The sequence below is a fragment of the Erpetoichthys calabaricus genome, chromosome 12, assembly GCF_900747795.2.
Source record: "Erpetoichthys calabaricus chromosome 12, fErpCal1.3, whole genome shotgun sequence".
NCBI lineage: Eukaryota > Metazoa > Chordata > Cladistia > Polypteriformes > Polypteridae > Erpetoichthys > Erpetoichthys calabaricus.
In genome coordinates this window covers 91484602-91505693 of record NC_041405.2, presented here as the reverse complement: position 1 = coordinate 91505693, position 21092 = coordinate 91484602, and the positions used below count along the sequence as shown (strand labels likewise).

The 21092-nt window shown below is 36.9% G+C and overlaps 1 protein-coding gene across 1 annotated transcript in view; it reads right to left on the bottom strand.

Moving 5' to 3' along the window:
- Nucleotides 1–21092, bottom strand: part of ocrl (OCRL inositol polyphosphate-5-phosphatase) — a 165298-nt gene that overhangs the window by 17963 nt on the left and 126243 nt on the right. The window contains exons 16-18 of the mRNA XM_051934970.1: nt 12065–12230; nt 2945–3180; nt 1936–1959 (exon numbers count right to left, since the gene is read on the bottom strand). Of these exons, the coding sequence (XP_051790930.1) occupies nt 1936–1959; nt 2945–3180; nt 12065–12230 (426 nt within the window). The remainder of the gene's footprint in view (nt 1–1935; nt 1960–2944; nt 3181–12064; nt 12231–21092) is intronic.

Sequence of the window (21092 nt, the reverse complement as noted above, 5' to 3'; positions counted from 1 at the left end):
TTTAGTCCCAATTTGCAGTTCAGTTTTATTGCAATTTAATTTTAAAGAGTTCTGCTCCATCCAGGTTTTAATTTCACTAAGGCAGGTTGTGAGCTGAGAAAGCTCTGATGAAGTTCCACTTTTAACATTGAAATAGAGTTGAGTATCATCTGCATAAAAATGATAACCCAGTCCATAGCTACGGATAATATGGCCAAGGGGAAGCATGTAAATACAGAAAAGCAGAGGACTGAGGACAGAGCCTTGAGGGACTCCTTGTGTGACCGGCGCTGAGCTGGATCTGCTCTTGCCAAGACTAACAAACTCTTGCCTATCAGTCAGATAGGACTTGAACCACTGGAGGGCAGTGCCAGAGATACCCAGCATGTTCTCCATTCTGGACAGTAGGATGTCATGTCTGACAGTGTCAAATGCTGCACTGAGGTCTACCAGAATTAATATGCTGATTTGTCCAGAGTCTGTTGCCATAAGCAAATCACTGGTTACCCATAGCAGAGCAGTTTCACAGCTGTGCCGCGCCCTGAAACCAGACTGAAAGGGTTCCATCAAATTATTAGAGGTTAGGTAATTGGTGAGTTGGGAAGCTACAACACGCTCAAGAACTTTTGACAGGAAAGGTAAGTGGGAAATAGGCCGGAAATTGTTAAGATTGTCAGCATCAAGACCAGACTTTTTTAACATTGGGGTTACAGAAGCAATTTTAAAAGTGAGCGGCACAGAGCCAGTGTCAAGGGATGAGTTTATTATTGTTGTAACAGTCGGGATTATGGCATGAAGGCAGGATTTAAGTAGTGTGGTGAGGATGGGGTCCAGTACACAAGTAGTCGGCCTCATCTTACAAAGCAGGTTATTAACAGACACAGATGTGACTGGTGAGAACTTAGAGAAGGAGCTGGATGGAGTGGGAAAACAGGGAGAGATATAAACAGATGATGTATTTATGTTAGTTGAATTATTTAGATCTTTAATTTTGTTACGGAAAAAGTGGAGGAATTCCTCACAGACTTCAGTAGAACAGGTAGTTGGGCCAGATGTGGGTTCGAGTAGTTTATTAACTACAGAGAACAGAACCCTTGGGTTATCGTGGCCACTTTCTATTATTCTGCCGTAATGGGTGTTCTTGGCAGAAGTTAGTGCTTCTCTGTAAGCTCTTTGGTGGTCAGAGAAAGCCTGGATGTGCACGGTGAGGCCAGTCTTACGTAACATTCTCTCAAGGCGTCGGCCAGCTGCTTTCATAGATCGCAATTCTGAGTTATACCAAGGAGCTGAACGTTTAAAGGAAACCTCCTTATGTTTTAAAGGAGCTGTTTTATCTAATGCTGAATGAAGGGCTGTGTTATAGTGGTCAACAAGACTATCTAGTGTTGGTGGAATAGGTGAAGACAGTAATAATATAATAATTCATTACATTTATATAGCGCTTTTCTCAGTACTCAAAGCGCTATCCACACAGGGAGGAACCGGGAAGCGAACCCACAATCTTCCACAGTCTCCTTACTGCAAACAGTAAAAGATCAGAAATGGATCCAGAAAGGATAGAGGGACAGATATTTTTAAGGTATCTGTAAGAAATTTGTCGTTTACAGGTAAGAGGAGGGAAAGGCAGTGAAACAGTGAAAAATACTGCTTTATGGTCAGAGAGTCCCAAATCAGTGCTGTAAATGTTGGCAACAGATAGTCCAGAAGTGCAGATCAGATCCAATATATGACCGCCAGAGTGGGTTGGAAAATCAACTGAACTGTGGAGTAGCTGGAGGAAACTTTGTACAGACATAGGAAGAATGTGCAAACTCCACATAGGTTTCAAACTCCGAAGCAGTATTCAATAAAACAAAGAATGGTATTATGTTACACAATATACTATTTCAGTTTACTACAATGCAATATTACAATTTACTTCGTACTATTTCATGGGAATGAGGCACAGTGTTTTACCTTCTCAATGAAGCTTTCTTCTCCCTGTACAAGGAAGCCAAAGAAATAGTAGAATTATAATGAAGAGAGAAAAGAAAAAAGTATGTAAGATAAAAACTGATTTAGGAGACAGAAAGAATTCAATTACATAAGAAAGAACATAACACAAGAATTGAAGAAGAAAATTAAAAAACAGTCACTATTATTTTATTTTTATCCTTCAATCCAACAAAATAAAGTTGTTTTTTTGGGGGGAAAAAATTGGTCTAAATTTATTTTTTAATTAAACCAACAGTGTAAATAATTAAATATAATGAAATGAATGAAAAGAAGGAGACTGTAGGTCTTAAGAAACAAAGGTCTAGTCTATCCATTTGTTTTAATCCATGGAATATGTGAGACACTCTTCATGAGGTGATATGCAGAATGACTAAGAATATCCATGAATCACTGTCTTAAACTATTTTTAAACAATATGTAAAAAATACTTCTTTACTGCTTGTCTAGCACATCTATAGGCCAATCTTTTTTTCCTTTTAGAAAAAGAGGAAAAACAGTAGATGCCGGTGTGTGGACAAATATACAACATAAAATAAAAGCTTTCAGTGCCAAAAAGATTTTTAAAAATTAAATCACACAAGGTCACCTTACTCAAAAATTAATCAAGTTATCTGTAAGGTTTGGAAAGAATTATGCAGTATGGGAAAACAATAAAATAATAATGTATTAGTTATTCAATATTGTTTAGGGGAGAAAAATCATGATCCTTGTAAAACCATTCCCTTATGTACAATTTATATCATAATATGTAGAGAAAAACTTACATGCAACAATGAAATTTCAGCATTAACTGAGTGCACAGTTATAGTAGTAAAAGCACTGAAATAATACATTTAAAACACATCTACTTAAACAGCATAAAATAAGTCTGTGCCATTTATATGGAAAATAATACAATGAAAGTTTATTCTTTAGCTCCCACCAACAAAAAAATAAAAAAATAACCTACTTTTGCTAATATTTTACTCACAAGATCAATCAACTTTGTTACTGGAATCTCTCTGATTGGCTTCTTCATCCGACAAAGGCTTTCCAAGGAAGTGCCAAAACAACTGGGAAGATAGTTTCCCCCAATAGTAAGAAAGTAATCTTTGCCCCGATCTAAATGGAGCACCAGGATATCTTCAATTTTGTCTTGACATGAATTTAACATGGTTACAGAATCTTTGCTGACATAGACTTCCAACCAGATTTCAACTGTCTCATCTGCATTTGGAGAACAAGAGGTCATTATATTAAAAGTAAGTCATAAATCGGAGCATATAAAAATGCATTTGTGATAGAGAAAAGCTTTTTGTTGCAACCTTCAAGTAACTACATAGATAATCATATAAGGTTAAGAAAATGTTTTAAATTCGGAGTATTACTCTAATCTTTATGAAAACTAAGACCTTTGAAAATAAGTAAACATTCCTTGATTACTGGACCAGCTTAACCAAACTGTAGACTAGTGTACTGCAGTGCAAGGGTCTAAAACCAGAGGGCCTCAACTGGAATATTTGACTATTAGCAAGTATCATCAAAACAACAGACATATGAAAACAAATTAACAGTAAAACTGCAAAAGTAAGGAAACTTTCACAATTTCTAAAAATGTAAAAACACTGCTGGAAATGTACACACTGGTATAAGGAAGGCACAAATTCAGGAATGAAGAAAAAAGTGTTGTTTCTAATTAAAAAAAAAAAAAAACACCTCTCCATGGCATGAGCTTGTCACCACTTTCTCTGTTTTGAAGGGTCAGGAAAGAAATTGTTTTTCTAGTACTTTATATTTTGTTTTTTTGATTATAATTCTTCTTTCAGTGTAGGTAGAATCCTCCATTAAAATGTTTGAATATTTACTGATGGAATATGAGAAAAAAAAAATCAAACATTTGTAAGGCAGTTAATTGTGTGTAATATTTTTGCATAATTGAGATAATTCACCTTTAATTCCTGTTTGAAGGCTCAGTGCAGTTTGACCACTGATCTTGTGTTTTGCAGTTTCACTTTGTCAGAAATTCCTTTACTTTTTTTTTTTTTTAATTTTATTAATTTTATTGTAATCATTCCATACAAATAGATCAATTTTTCCCTGAGAAAGAGAGCATGGCCAACGGAATAAAACTTAAAGCTAGTAAAAATAAATAAATTGATGAGTTTAACAGGCGGATAAAGATAGAGAAGAAAAAGAAATGGGAAGAAAATCTACTTCCTCAGTGTTTTAAGAGCTTATTCTAAAATATTATTGATTAGATCCTGCCAGGTTTTGAAGACGTTCTGCACAGATCCTCTAACTGTGAATTAGATTTTTTCCAATTTCAAATAACACATCAGTTACCCACTGACTTAAAAGAGGAGAGTTAGGATTCTTCCAGTTTAGCAAAATAAGTCGGCGTGCCAATAGTGCAGTGAAGGCAATCACAGTTTGTTTGTCCTTCTCAACTTTAAGCCCATCTGGAAGTACACCAAACACAGATGTTAATTGGTTAGAAGGGATTGTGACACCAAGGCTATCTAAAAGGCACTTCAAAATTTTTGTCCAGAATGATGTTAATTTGGTGCAGGCCCAAAACATGTGACCCACTGAGGCTGGAACTTGATTACAGCGTTCACAGGTTGGATCTTGCCCTGGAAACATTTTGGACAATTTTAAGTGAGACAGATGTGCTCGATATATAATTTTGAGTTGAATAATTGTATGCTTTGCGCATAAAAAGCTCGAATGAATTCTCTGCATTGCTACCTTCCACTCCTTTTCTGATATGTTGAGTGAGAGATCCTTTTCCCATTGTCCCCTTGGATCTTTGAAAGGGAGTGACTGTACAGTAATTTTATATATTGCAGAAATGCTGTCTGAGTCCTCGAAACTGAGCAATATTTTTTTCCAACATAGAGGGAGGTGGGAGATGGGGAAAATCGGGCAGACTGTTTAACAAAGTTTCTAATTTGAAGATAGTGAAAGAAATGTGTTGCTGGAAAGTTATATTTGGAATGTAATCGTTCATAGGATACAAAGATGTCTATATAAAGATCTCTAAGCAATTTAATCCCAAATGTTTTCCAGATATTAAAGACTGCATATGTTTGCAAGGGTTGAAAAAGGTGGTTCTCATGCAGAGGTGCCACAAATAAAAGAAATTCCTCCTCTTAAACATCCATACTGCTGCACTTATGCCAGTGACTCATCTATAAGGCACTGCAATAGGAATATGAGTAATGCATATAGAGTGAAGAGATCTAAACATGCTGTTGTATTTTTGAGGTATAGCAGATTCTGTTTGAGGAATGCAGATGATTCAACTAACATTAATACTGTACCACTTTCATGTCCGGTGTTTTTCACATTTCATGTGTAAATTCAAAGTTATTGTTTTGCAGTTCTGTTCAGTGTCAATGCTGCATGTGGCATCACTTCAGAGGGCCTCTTAACATGCACACATACAAAAAATTTTAATCAATATAGGTTTTGGTTTTTATGAAAGGCAAGGACTACAGTACTGAGCAATTTTTTTAGGTTTCTATTAAGATTGAATGCTTTCATAAATAATTCTATGAATAGTTTTTAATAATCAGTAAACCTCCTTCAAAGTACAGTAAACAGGAAATAAACCAAAATCAATATTTGGTGTAATACGTAAAAACAGCAGCAGTTCTCTAGGTACACTTGCATGTAGCTTCTGAAGGTTATTTGTGTGGTATGTTGTTCCAAGCCTCTTGGAGAATTTGCCACAGTTCCAGTACAGATTTTGACTGTCTTACTTGTTTTTGTCTCTGCAAACTTTTCCCCAGAATTACACTATGATGTTGAGATATGGCTCTATGAGCACCATACCATCAGTTGCTGGATTTCCTGTTCCTTTTTTTTTTTTTTTTTTTTTTTACAGCAGATATATTTTATTTTTATTTTGGTCATGTGTCAAGGTCTTTTAAATGTTGTGCCTCCCTGATGGTGCCATATGTTGAATAAAAATACACCTATAAATCTCAGCAATGAGGGGGCCATCAATTTTGATCAAATCACTAACTCCATTTGCAGAAATTCAGTCCTAAACTTTCAAGGAAATTCCAGATTACTGCACTGTTACATACCGATATTCATCCAAGTACCAGCTGCTACCCCTCCAGAAAACAAACTATCCTTGTTATTTGACTCATCAATTCAGAGCACCTGCTGCCATTTTTTGCACTCCATCCCTTGTATATTTGCTCCAGTGGATTGGCAGTTTAAAGCTAAGTTCTGAGCAGTGCTAGAAATCTTGATTGTGAAGGGAAGTAAGCACGATGGATTACTCATTTGCTGCACTCAATTTCCATGGTTAACCACTGCATTTTAAAGAAACAAACTTTGCCAGTTTTCTAGTTTCTGCAGAAGAGAGTGGATAATGCATCTTGAAATTTCATCTTGGGAGAGACCTTGATGATGTTAGGATTGTCATTATGCTCACTTTTGCCATGGTGTAGGATTTGCTGGTTAAACCACCACATCTAAAGCAACCTCATTTTTTTTAGTATGATTATCCCCCTACTCAGTTTCAATCCCTCTACAAAACTGTTTCAGTTAGTCATTTTGCTCAGCCTACATATTAAATCTTTGATCATTAGTACTTGTATGTTCTATATGCTTAATCAAGCACTGGGTTATATGTCTACAAAGATCTCTCATTTGTATGTTGAAAGTTGCATATGGATATGCTAGTTCCTTACTGTAACAACATTTAAATTTGTATTGTATTGCTTCACTTTCTGCAAAATGAATGTTTGGAAAACTAAATATAACTAAGATAAATATTTTTGTAAACCATATAAAATGTCTAAGACTTTTGCACAGTACTACATATAAACATCATGGGAGATTACTGGATTTACATATTAGGCACTCATGAACCAATATGACAGTAAAACAGGTTTTGTAAACTATTATTCCCAAATAATGATGCCATGCATATATGCAGACACTTAATCATTAAGTACAGGTGAGGAAAAAAGAAATAAAATAATCAAAAGCACAATATACTAACACACATAAAAAATTCATAGCAGAAAAATCAATCCAAATAAAGGCATGTGGGGTTTCTTGCCTTAAAATGAACGTCAGATTCAATAACCACAGTTTATATCAGGGGAAATAATCTGTGACGTAAATAGATTAACATAACAATAATAATCAAGCAGAATGAATTATTTCCACAAATTATGGGCACTTAGTTAAATAAATAATAATCAATTACAAACTGGAAAAATTTGTCAATGCAAACACACATTGCATATACCTTTTATTTATAGTATCAAGATGTGCATTTTTCTGTATAAACAGGTTTATAGTAAAAGAAATCTGTATGTATGACACTGCCTCTCTAACCAATCTTCTTTGTAGTTTGAATGATAAATTTTGTTGAACAATCAACATTTACAATGAAATGATTTTGAAAGAAAATTAAAGAGCAAACATTCAAGTAAAATTATCCTTTACTAGTATCAGATTAAAGATATTTTGACTTATCTTACTACGAAGTAAGGTACGGTACAGTCAATGACGATCAAAATCAGTTTAATGTTTTCATCCAAATGATGATCCAGCGTACAAAAGCAACAACACATTGTATTTTAAAATTTTTCTAAATTTATATTTTTCAAATACATGCAAATAATTGCAAAATGCATAAATGAAAACAAAAAAAATGTATATTCTGAATGCACATACATACAAGGAATGATAAAATGTTTCGAGTCTGACCTATTAAGAAAAAAAAATGGAGCAGGCAAGATGAATATACTATCTTAAAGACTCTGGCCTCTTTTGAAAATGACCAAGCCACTTCTTATTGGTAAACAGCTGCAAAATAACTTTTTGCAAAATGGTGATACTTATTCCATCTCTTATGCATAACACTGGTAAATATTGTACATAATCATTATGCACCTGTCAAGTGTTTTATTTGAAACAAAAAACATTTTTGCTTCAATTTCAAGTCAGATAAACATCACCTACTGGAAAGACATTTATGCTGAATACTTGTAATTTCCATAATTTGCTACAAAGAAGCTAACCTTTCACCACATGTGAAATAACAACTGTAGAATTACCTCCTGCTGCAACTCATTTTAAAGGTGCTCTTCAGGATTGAAACCTGAGATTTGCATGACATATACAGTGCATCCGGAAAGTATTCACAGCGCATCACTTTTTCCACATTTTGTTATGTTACAGCCTTATTCCAAAATGGATTAAATTCATTTTTTTTCTCAGAATTCTACACGCAACACCCCATGACAATGTGAAAAAAGTTTACTTGAGATTTTTGCAAATTTATTAAAAATAAAAAAAATGAGAATGCACATGTACATAAGTATTCACAGCCTTTGCCATGAAGCTCAAAATTGAGCTCAGGTGCATCCCGTTTCCCCTGATCATCCTTGAGATGTTTCTGCAGCTTAATTGGAGTCCACCTGTGGTAAACTCAGTTGATTGGACAATGATTAGGAAAGGCACATACCTGTCTATATAAGGTCCCACAGTTGACAGTTCATGTCAGAGCACAAACCAAGCATGAAGTCAAAGGAATTGTCTGTAGACCTCCGAGACAGGATTGTCTCGAGGCACATATCTGGGGAAGGTTACAGAAACATTTCTGCTGCTTTGAAGGTCCCAATGAGCACAGTGGCCTCCATCATCCGTAAGTGGAAGAAGTTCGAAACCACCAGGACTCTTCCTAGAGCTGGCCGGCCATCTAACTTGGGCGATTGGGGGAGAAGGGCCTTAGTCAGGGAGGTGACCAAGAACCAGATGGTCACTCTGTCAGAGCTCCAGAGGTCCTCTGTGGAGAGAGGAGAACCTTCCAGAAGGACAACCATCTCTGCAGCAATCCACCAATCAGGCCTCTATGGTAGAGTGGCCAGACGGAAGCCACTCCTTAGTAAAAGGCACATGGCAGCCCGCCTGGAGTTTGCCAAAAGGCACCTGAAGGACTCTCAGACCATGAGAAAGAAAATTCTCTGGTCTGATGAGACAAAGATAGAACTCTTTGGTGTGAATGCCAGGCGTCACGTTTGGAGGAAACCAGGCACCGCTCATCACCAGGCCAATACCATCCCTACAGTAAAGTATGGTGGTGGCAGCATCATGCTGTGGGAATGTTTTTCAGCGGCAGGAACTGGGAGACTAGTCAGGATAAAGGGAAAGATGACTGCAGCAATGTACAGATACATCCTGGATGAAAACCTGCTCCAGAGCGCTCTTGACCTCAGACTGGGGTGACGGTTCATCTTTCAGCAGGACAACGACCCTAAGCACACAGCCAAGATATCAAAGGAGTGGATTCAGGACAACTCTGTGAATGTCCTTGAGTGGCCCAGCCAGAGTCCAGACTTGAATCCGATTGAACATCTCTGGAGAGATCTTAAAATGGCTATGCACCGACGCTTCCCATCCAACCTGATGGAGCTTGAGAGGTGCTGCAAAAAGGAATGGGCGAAACTGGCCAAGGATAGGTGTGCCAAGCTTGTGGCATCATATTCAAAAAGACTTGAGGCTGTAATTGCTGCCAAAGGTGCATCGACAAAGTATTGAGCAAAGGCTGTGAATACTTATGTACATGTGATTTCTCAGTTTTTTTATTTTTAATAAATTTGCAAAAATCTCAAGTAAAACTTTTTTCACGTTGTCATTATGGGGTGTTGTGTGTAGAATTCTGAGGGAAAAAAATGAATTTAATCCATTTTGGAATAAGGCTGTAACATAACAAAATGTGGAAAAAGTGATGCGCTGGGAATACTTTCCGGATGCACTGTATATTGATTTGCAGACACATGATTGGTTGTTTGGGCGCAGATCATTAGTATTAATGAGTAGACAAACCGTATAAAGTGGCCATATACACTGCCTGGCCAAAAAAAAAAGTCACCGCCAAAAAAAATGGTCACACACTCTAATATTTTGCTGGACCGCCTTTAGCTTTGATTACGGCATGCATTCGCTGTGGCATTGTTTTGAAAAGCTTCTGCAATGTCACAAGATTTAGTTCCATCCAGTGTTGCATTAATTTTTCACCAAGATCTTGCATGATGGGTGCATCAGTTCATCTGCCTCTCTTCTTACCCTGATGTGCCCATCACTCTGGAACAGGGTAAATCTGGACTCATCAGACCACATGACCTTCTTCCATTGCTCCAGAGTCCAATCTTTATGCTCCCTAGAAAATTGAAGCCTTTTTTTCCGGTTTGCCTCACTGATTAGTGGTTTTCTTACGGCTACACAGCTGTTCAGTCCCAATCCCTTGAGTTCCCTTCGCATTGTGCGTGTGGAAATGCTCTTACTTTCACTATTAAACATAGACCTGAGTTCTACTGTTGTTTTTCTTCGATTTGATTTCACCAAACGTTTAAGTGATCGCCGATCACGATCATTCAGGATTTTTTTCCAGCCACATTTCTTCCTCGAAGACGATGGGTCCCCACTATCCTTCCAGTTTTTAATAATGCGTTGGACAGTTCTTAACCCAATTTTAGTACTTTCTGCAATCTCCTTAGATGTTTTCTCTGCTTGATGCATGCCAATGATTTGACCCTTCTCAAACTGACTAACATCTTTTCCACGACCATGAGATGTGTCTTTCGACATGGTTGTTTAAGAAATGAGAAGCAACTCATTGCACCAGTTGGGGTTAAATAACTTGTTGCCAGCTGAAAGATAATCACCCATGTAGTAATTATACAATAGGAGGCTCGTACCTATTTGCTTAGTTAAATCCAGGTGGCGACTGTTTTTTATGGCCAGGCAGTGTATGTAAGTAAATTGTACAAATTAGAATTCAGTTCAAGTTTCCCTCTTGGGACAAGAATTTGTTCAAGGATTTCCACAAAAACCATTAAATTATAAACACATCCTCAAAGATCTCAAAACTTTGAATATATTACATATAAAAATTAAACCAATATTTAGATTAAAACTAATAATTGATATCAATGGCTACGTAACAGCCATGATCTGAGGCTATGGATGTTTATTAAAGTAAAACTTAATCAGAAGATGAACAGCAGTTGTAATGAATTGAGTATATGAAGTATATAAACTTCATGAATAATCATATGAACCTGTTAGTTTTTATTTGCGAAACTTGACCTAATGCCAACAACTACAAATTGTGAATGTAGTGAGTGATTTCTGTCTGAGAGAATAAACACTGCTTTCTGCAATGCTGTATTAAAGAGGTCTGTCAGATTTTGATTACTGTTGTTATTTTATTGCTACATTTCAAAAATTATTTATTCTGATTTTGTTACTAACATTATGAATTCCAAACCAAGACAGCAGAAAATTAGTTAAGACAGACTCAATGCAATATTTAGAAAAATGAGAAAGTAGAGAGAAAGTTTACTTTGTAATTTAAAATGCAAAATATGTTGTAATCAATTGTGTGTATAAATACGTAAACCACTGGGTTTAAAGGAAAATACTATAGAAATCACAGTGACAGAAATTCCAAGTATGCACATTCCTGTTGGGGTAACACAATGGTGCTCCTGTACCTATCCTTTGACCACATAAGTGTGATTGATGAGGACCACTAGCTGTTAAAACACATTTTTTGCCATAAAAATAGGCTTTTAAAAAGTATGTAAATTCAAAATAGGTTATTTAATTTTTTCTAACACCTTTTTTATTGCACTAATGGAAATGTAACTTTGGATAATCATGGACAGTTATTTTGCAGTCAGGAAAGAAATCCAGCCGTAAAAATCACTGAAACCTCTATTAAAGAAGTCTAGTCCAAAAAAAAAAAAAAAACTCCAGATAAAAACAGAATAGCTACTGAAGAAGACACGTTGTATATGCATCTCAGGACATACTAACACTGCAGTTGATTGCTACCATTACATTAGTAACAATAATGGGTAAAATTTCAATGAGTATTAAGCACTTAATATGAACTTTTGCAGAGTAATACAGTAGAGTGATGTCTTTCATGTCAATCAGTTTTCTCAAATATGCATCACATAGAAAGAGAAATAAAGTGTGAACAGCAATAAAAACACACAACAAATAAAAGAAAGCACCAAACATTTGTCTTTCCTAACTATAAATATTTCCATGGCAATCTGTAACCTACTTGGCTCCAGATATCCATCGCAGGGATCTGCCCTAAGCCAGGGCTTGCAGTACTGAGAATCACTTAACTTCGGAATGAAAGAAAAATGACATGGAACTTGACCATCATTTGTTATCTGAAATTTTTCTTTCTGAAGTTGGCGAAACTTGACATCTTTGAAGATGAACTAGGAAAGAAATTGAAAAGAAATCTGAGAACAGTCCAGCAAGAAAGATGATGGCACAAAAAATCACCTACATGATTATAATGCAATGGTAGCTTCAGCGCTTATCAAAAAAAATTAAATAAGGTATTACAAACAACAATATTCAAGTAAATAAGTATGATATAAAAGGCTTTTAAACACTTCGAGTAAACACTCCTTAATACTTTGTGGAAGCACCTTTTACTTTGGTTACAGTTTGTATACATCTTATACAGTGGGGCAAAAAAGTATTTAATCAGCCACCAATTGTGCAAGTTCTCCCACTTAAAAAGATGAGAGAGGCCTGTAATTTTCATCATAGGTATACCTCAACTATGAGAGACAAAATGAAAATTATGGTGGAAAATAAGTATTTGGTCAATAACAAACAAGCAAGATTTCTGGCTCTCACAGACCTGTAACTTCTTCTGTAAGAGGCTCCTCTGTCCTCCACTTGTTACCTGTATTAATGGCACCTGTTTGAACTCGTTATCAATATAAGGGACACCTGTCCACAACCTCAAACAGTCACACTCCAAACTCCACTAGGGCCAAGACCAAAGAGCTGTCAAAGGACACCAGAAACAAAATTGTAGACCTGCACCAGGCTGGGAAGACTGAATCTGCAATAGGTAAGCAGCTTGGTGTGAAGAAATCAACTGTGGGAGCAATTATTAGAAAATGGAAGACATACAAGACCACTGATAATCTCCCTCGATCTGGGGCTCCATGCAAGATCTCACCTCATGGGGTCAAAATGATAACAAGAATGGTGAGCAAAAATCCCAGAACCACACGGTGGGACCTAGTGAATGACCTGCAGATAGCTGGGACCAAAGTAACAAAGGCTACCATCAGTAACACACTACACCGCCAGGGACTCAAATCCTGCAGTGCCAGACGTGTCCCCCTGCTTAAGCCAGTACATGTGCAGGCCCGTCAGAAGTTTGCTAGACAGCATTTGGATGATTCAGAAGAGGATTGGGAGAATGTCATATGGTCAGATGAAACCAAAATAGAACTTTTTGGTAAAAACTCTACTCGTCGTGTTTGGAGGAGAAAGAATGCCGAGTTGCATCCAAAGAACACCATACCTACTGTGAAGCATGGGGGTGGAAACATCATGCTTTGAGGGCTGTTTTTCTGCAAAGGGACCAGGACGACTGATCCGTGTAAAGGAAAGAATGAATGGGGCCATGTATCGTCAGATTTTGAGTGAAAACCTCATTCCATCAGCAAGGGCACTGAAGATGAAACGTGGCTGGGTCATTCAGCATGACAATGATCCCAAACACACTGCCCGGGTAACGAAGGAGTGGCTTCGTAAGAAGCATTTCAAGGTCCTGGAGTGGCCTAGTCAGTCTCCAGATCTCAACCCCATAGAGGGAGTTGAAAGTCCATGTTGCCCAGCGACAGCCCCAAAACATCACTACTCTAGAGGAGATCTGCATGGACTAATGGGCCAAAATACCAGCAACAGCGTGTGAAAACTTACAGAAAACGTTTGACCTCTGTCATTGCCAACAAAGGGTATATAACAAAGTATTGAGATGAACTTTTGTTATTGACCAAATACTTTTTTTCCCACTATGATTTGGAAATAAATTCTTCAAAAATCAGACAGACAATGTGATTTTCTGGATTTTTTTTTCTCATTTTGTCTCTCATAGTTGAGGTATACCTATGATGAAAATTACAGGCCTCTCTCATCTTTTTAAGTGGGAACTTGCACAATTGGTGGCTGACTAAATACTTTTTTGCCCCACTGTATCACCTGGACTTGGCAATTCTTTCCCACCAGCCTTTCCACAGGACATGAAGCAAAATCAGAACAAGAGGATATCTGCCATATATAACCCTTGTTAGACAAATCCAAAATGTGGTTTAGAAAGTACAGCATGTTTTCCTAAAATGTTCATATTAGGAAGCAGTTGTTCACCTCATGATGACCAGAGGCCCCGTCAATTCAAGTTAAGGAGCAGCTCCTTTTGGAATTAAACCATTTTTTTTTTTTGAGTGAAAATATTTCAGTTTGATGTCACATGGTTATCAGTGACTGAAAATATTTTATATATATATATATATATATATATACACACACACACACACACTAATCCCTCCTCGATCGCGGGGGTTGCGTTCCAGAACCCCCCACGAAAGGTGAAAATCCGCGAAGTAGAAACCATATGTTTATATGGTTATTTTTATATTGTCATGCTTGGGTCACAGATTTGCACAGAAACACAGGAAGTTGTAGAGAGACAGGAACTTTATTCAAACACTGCAAACAAACATTTGTCTCTTTTTCAAAAGTTTAAACTGTGCTACATGACAAGACAGATGACAGTTCCATCTCACAATTAAAAGAATGCAAACATATCTTCCTCTTCAAAGGAGTGCGCGTCAGGAGCAGCGAATGTCAGAGAGAAAGAGAAAAGCAAACAAATCAATAGGGCTGTTTGGCTTTTAAGTATGCGAAGCACCGCGGCACAAAGCAGTTGCAATGAAGGCAGCTGCTCACACTCCCTCCGTCAGGAGCAGAGAATGTCAGAGAGAGAGAGACAGATAAAAACAAACAATCAATACGTGCCCTTCGAGCTTTTAAGTATGCGAAGCACCATGCAGCATGTCGCTGCACAGAAGGGAGCAACGTGAAGGTAATCTTTCAGCATTTTTAGACGAGCGTCCGTATCGCCCCCCTGCTCACACCCCCTCCGTCAGGAGCAGAGAATGTAAGAGCAAGAGAGAGAGAGAGAGAAGTAAGTTGGGTAGCTTCTCAGCCATCTGTCAATAGCGTACCTTGTATGAAATCAACTAAGCAAACCAACTGAGGAAGCATGTACCAGAAATTAAACGACCCATTGTCATCAGAAATCCGCGAACCAGCAAAAAAATCCACGATATATATTTAAATATGCTTAGACATATAATCCGCGATAGAGTGAAGCCACGAAAGGCGAAGCGCGAAATAACTAAGGATTACTGTACACATACATATACAGTACTGTGCAAAAGTTTTAGGCAGGTGTGAAAAAATGCTGTAAACAAAGAATGCTTTCAAAAATGGAAGTGTTAATCATTTATTTTCATCAATCAACAAAATGCAGTGAATGAACAAAAGAGAAATCTAAATCAAATCAATATTTGGTGTGACCACCCTTTGCCTTCAAAATAGCATCAATTCTTCTAGGAAAACTTGCACACAGTTTTTGAAAGAACTCGGCTGGTAGGTTGTTCCAAACATCTTGGAGAACTAACCACAGATCTTCTGTGGATGTAGGCTTCCTTGCATTCTTCTGTCTCTTCATGTAATCCCAGACACACTCGATGTTGAGATCACGGCTTTGTGGGGGTCACACCATCACTTCTTGTTCTTCTTTACGCTGAAGATAGTCCTTAATGACTTTGGCTGTATGTTTGGGGTCGTTGTCCTGCTGCAGAATAAATTTGGGGCCAATCATACGCCTCCCTGATGGTATTGCATGATGGATAAGTATCTGCCTGTATTTCTCAGCATTGAGAACACCATTAATCCTGACCAAATCTCCAACTCCATTTGCAGAAATGCAGCCCCAAACGTTCAAGGAACCTCCACCATGCTTCACTGTTGCCTGCAGACACTCATTATTGTACCGCTCTCCAGCCCTTCGACAAATAAACTGCCTTCTGCCACAGCCAAATATTTCAAATTTTGACTCATCAGTCCAGATAACCTGCTGCCATTTTTCTGTACCCCAGTTCTTATGTTTTCGTGCATACTTGAGTCGCTTGGCCTTGTTTCCACGTCGAAGGTATGGCTTTTTGGTTGCAACTCTTCCATGAAGACCACTTCTGCCCAGACTTCTCCGGACAGTAGATGGGTGTACCCGGGTCCCACTGGTTTCTGCTAGTTCTGAGCTGATGGCACTGCTGGACATCTTCCAATTTCGAAGGGTAATAAGCTTCATGTGTCTTTCATCTGCTGCACTAAGTTTCCTTGGCCGACCATTGCGTCTACGATCCTCAACGTTGCCCGTTTCTTTGTGCTTCTTCAAAAGAGCTTGAACAGCACATCTTGAAACCCCGGTCTGCTTTGAAATCTTTGTCTGGGAGAGACCTTGCTGATGCAGTATAACTACCTTATGTCTTGTTGCTGTGCTCAATCTTGCCATGACATGAAACTGTCTTCCACAACCTCACCTTGGTTGCAGAGTTTAGCTGTTCCTCACCCAGTTTTAAGCCTCCTACACAGCTGTTTCGGTTTCAGTTAATGACTGTGTTTCAGCCTACATGTGACATTGATGATCATTAGCACCTGTTTGGTATAATTGGTTGATCATACACCTGACTATAATCCTACAAAATCCCTAACTTTGTGCAAGTGTACCTATAAGAATTGATGCTGGTTTGAAGGCAAAAGGTAGTAACACCAAATATTGATTTGATTTAGAGTGTTCTTTTGTTCGCTCGCTTTGCATTTTGTAAATTGATAACAATAAACAATCATTATATTTCTGAAAGCATTCTTTATTACAGCATTTTTTCACACCTGCCTAAAACTTTTGCACAGTACTGTATATAAATAAATAAATATATACACACATACAGGTTAAAATCCGTTAGAACTAAGGGATTGGGACTTAATAAATAATTCACTTTAATCGGGATTTCATTATAATGCAATTGGGACATAGCGCAGACTTTCGGCCAGTACAGCTGATAAAGCCAACTGCCTGAATGCCACACGTCCATTTTCTTCTTTCTAGAATCAAAAGCAGCAAGAACTTTTTTTTTTGTGTTTTTAAATGGTGCTCCTCGGCATCCATAGTGCACAGTCAGTATTATTAGACTTTGCGGTCCTGTGACGCTGGTCGGGGCTTGAGTTTCATAAATGACGTCCCTTAGTGCCAATAATGAAGGTCACATTAGTAAATAAGAATTTTTGGATGTATACATTTGTGAACACAAAATCGAAAGATGCATTCAAATGCAACATTTTTTTTTTAGATTATGGTGTCCAGGTGTTCATAACATAAAATCTCATCAAATTTGTGAAACACGCTGAAAACTGGTTGAGTACCATTAATTATTAGCTCAGCAGTCAGTGCTTTTGCTGAAGGGTGAGCAAAAAATTAATCCTCAAGATCAATGTGCTCAGCGAAGTCAAACTATACATCAAGAAACCCAGAAATAAGTGGCAGAGTCTAGCTGCGGCAAACCTGCAAAAAAGAACGGCTGAAGTCAAATTTGATTCACATTTGTCTGCACCCTGAGATAAGCACACAGTGCCTCCAGTCTGCACTAACTCTTCTTATACTCCGCTCAACTGCTAAAGTATTACAACTCTGACTTGATAGACACAGTGAGGCATCATAGAGATGTACTACTGTTGGTATACAGGAGCCCCAGTAGCATTTCTTGAGACATTTCTGCTGAATAATTCATTGGCTGAAAGTAATCAGTGTTAGTGTGTCAGAAAGAGGATATGCAGCATTGTTCATAATGGCACTTGGTTTTGTTTTACTTCAGTCCTTCACTACTATATCCAGGGGGTCCAGAGTGCATCCAATAACTGAGCCTGTCCTTTCAAATAGTTTGTTGATTCAGTAGGCCTCTCCTGAAGTAATGTTACAAGCTTAGCATACCACAGTGTAGAAAATCTCACTTCCCATCAGAGTTGTAGAAGATATGAAAGATATCACTAGTCTTGAAAGAAAAGAAGAAAAAAAGAGCCTGCTATACACCCTTTCTTTAAAGGTTCCTCTGTGCTACAAGACCAGATCAAGCTGTCAGCAACATGGATCCCCAAGTGCTTGTAAGTGAGCAACACCTCTACATCTAGTCCTTGAATTGTGACCAGACAAAGACTGTTTGCTGCGTCAAAAGTTAATAACCAGTTCCTTGGTTTTGCTGATGTTAAGTTGCAGACAATTATTTTTGCCCCAACAAACAATGTTATCCAGCTGACTCCTTCTATACTCTGTCTCAATCCTCTTATCCATACATCCCATTAAGTGCAGAATCATCTGAAAATCTCTGCAATTTTTGCCCAGTGGTGGTCTCTTTGCTTTGAAACCCCTGCAGACTCCATTGTTTTTTCTCCATGAAAATGTACTATACAAATAAATGTTGCTGTTGTTGAAGTGACATGACCTGGTGTTATATTTATGATCTGAAGTTACAAAGTGAAGAGAAAAAGAGACAGAACTTGTGGTGCTTCATTGGTGGATCACAACCATATCAGAAACATAGTCCTCGGGTCTCACAAATTGTGGTATTCTGGTATAATAATAATAATAATAATCCTTTGCATTTATATAGCGCTTTTCTAGTGGGTCTGTGGATCAGAAAAAGCATATAACCACACATGTAGAAGTAAGGAAATGTCTAGGTAGATGCCTTTCTTAGACACACTATTGTAAGGATTTTTAGGACATTCAACAAAGTGGTAAGTGTAAATTCAGGGGTTGAATACAAATAATATTACACATTGGAGCCCTGGAAATGTTTCTGTATCGAAAATATTTACATATTGTGAGGTTTTTCCAATACAGAGTCAGGGTTTTAATGTATACAATACATGGGGATTTTAAATCAACATCTGTTAATAAGGCAATTTGAACAATTGTGACTTTATTACATTTGAATTTCTTAGGTGAATGTGCATTACAGATAAAAAAAAAAAAAAAAAAAAAAAAGGTTTGCATAAGATTCTCATATGGGTTCAGCTACAGGCTTTACCAACATAATCAGTTTATTTACATGTGAACTTCTATGGTTTTTCATAAAGTCAATGTATGAATACCAGCATGCTAACTTCCATTAAAGCAAAATGTTTTATTTTTTTCAACTATCGGAAAAAGAGAAACAAATTAGTAGAAAAAGTAAAAATACATAAATAATGAAAACTAATCTTCAAAACAAACAAACTGAACATATTCTACAGCTTGTAAATGTAATTAGGAAATTTCATTTTTTACCCAGGCCACACCAAAAACAGACGATTTCACAAGGTTCAGTGAAAAGAATTTAATATAACAAACCACACTCACACATTTTGTTTGTATTAGCTATATTAAAACCTTTGGTAGACACATCCATTCAGTTAAACTGGGAGAACAATGAACAGTGTGCAACCCTGACCCAGTTACATAATTCAAAACTGCTGTCATGGTGGAGGTCATGTCCAATTTAACACAGTAAAATAATTGCTCATTTTGGTTTTGTAGCAGTGGACAATGCCATCACCTAAAATTAGAATCTTCAGAATTATAATTAATTATAATTCATTTTTTGATTGTCTACAGCAATATTTCTTTACATATGAGTGAAGGAATAGTACTTTCACATTTCATTGTTATTACTATAACTTGTGCAGTAAGGCAGAATGAAACAATCTGATCTGGATTTACCTAGTCGCTGGTGCTCTCAATCAAAAACCCTGGCCAATACTGAATTAACAGTATACTTCTGCAACAAATGCTTTAACATGTTATTAACATTATTGTTTAATATGAGAAATAACTGAAATATATGAGCACAATAACAAATTTTTGCCTGTTTTATGGGTCAAATTATGCAACAGAGTGATTTGTTAAAGAAGTTTTTTTAATGCATTTAACATTCAATGTAAACAGGTATGAAGGTTTTTTACGGCATAAGAATGGGCATACTAATCTTTAAACACTAAGCGATTGCCAGAGTAACATCAGATTATCCAGTGTTTGAAGAGTTTTTTTGAACCCCAGTAACAAAGTATTTTATTATCTTTACTCTTATTGCTTAACACTAGAATTACCAAAGCCTACGAAAAAACTCGTAATCCCGGCCCACCTTAAATCCGTTTGCACCTCTCCGTCAGTGTCTTTTGTGTTGTAATTGTGTCAATCAATACAAGCAGTTTGGTATCCCATCCCCCCGCCCACTGCCGTAGTTCAATTCGCAAAGAAGGTTCTCAGTGCTCAGTGTTTATCTTGGAGTGAAGTACCGGGAGCTGTATAGGGTAAATAATACATTGTCATTTGGAATACATGCATTTCATGTGTATTCTGTGTCTACAACAATCTATGTAAACACATTGTTAAAATAGAAATGTTTTTCATGTTTTAGTAATAACTGACAAAATGTAGATATTAAGTGTTTAATGTGTGAAGCCTGAAGTCCAAATATCAAATAAACACCTTCACAAAAGGAACAAGTATAACAAAAACAAGTGCACTTTTATTCAAGAACTAGCAAAATACCCGCGCTTCGCAGCGGAGAAGTAGTGTGTTAAAGAGGTTATGAAAAAGTAAAGGAAACATTTTAAAAATAACGTAACATGATTGTCAATGTAATTGTGTTGTCATTGTTATGAGTGTTGCTGTCTTTTATATATATAATATACACACACAGACACACATAAACATATATACATATACATATATATATACATATCTACATATACACATATCTACATATACATACGTATATACACATCCACAAAAACATATATATACATATACAAATTTACATATCTACATATCTACATATATATATCTACATATATATATATATATATATATATATATATATATATATATATATATAGACATATATATATATATATATGTGTGTGAATGTATGTATTATATATATATATATATATATATATATATATATATATACTGTATATAAACATGTACTTATTGGCTCCTGTATTTAGGATATGGCAGGTTGGATAATGGACGGATGGACATCTGTATGCATAGCCGTATTTGCCCGTTTTCATTTTTTTTCTTTGTTCAGTAATATTTCCGTAAACCTGGAGCTTGTCAGTTCAAATCCTGGTACTGACACCACTGTGTGACCCTGAGGAAGTCACTT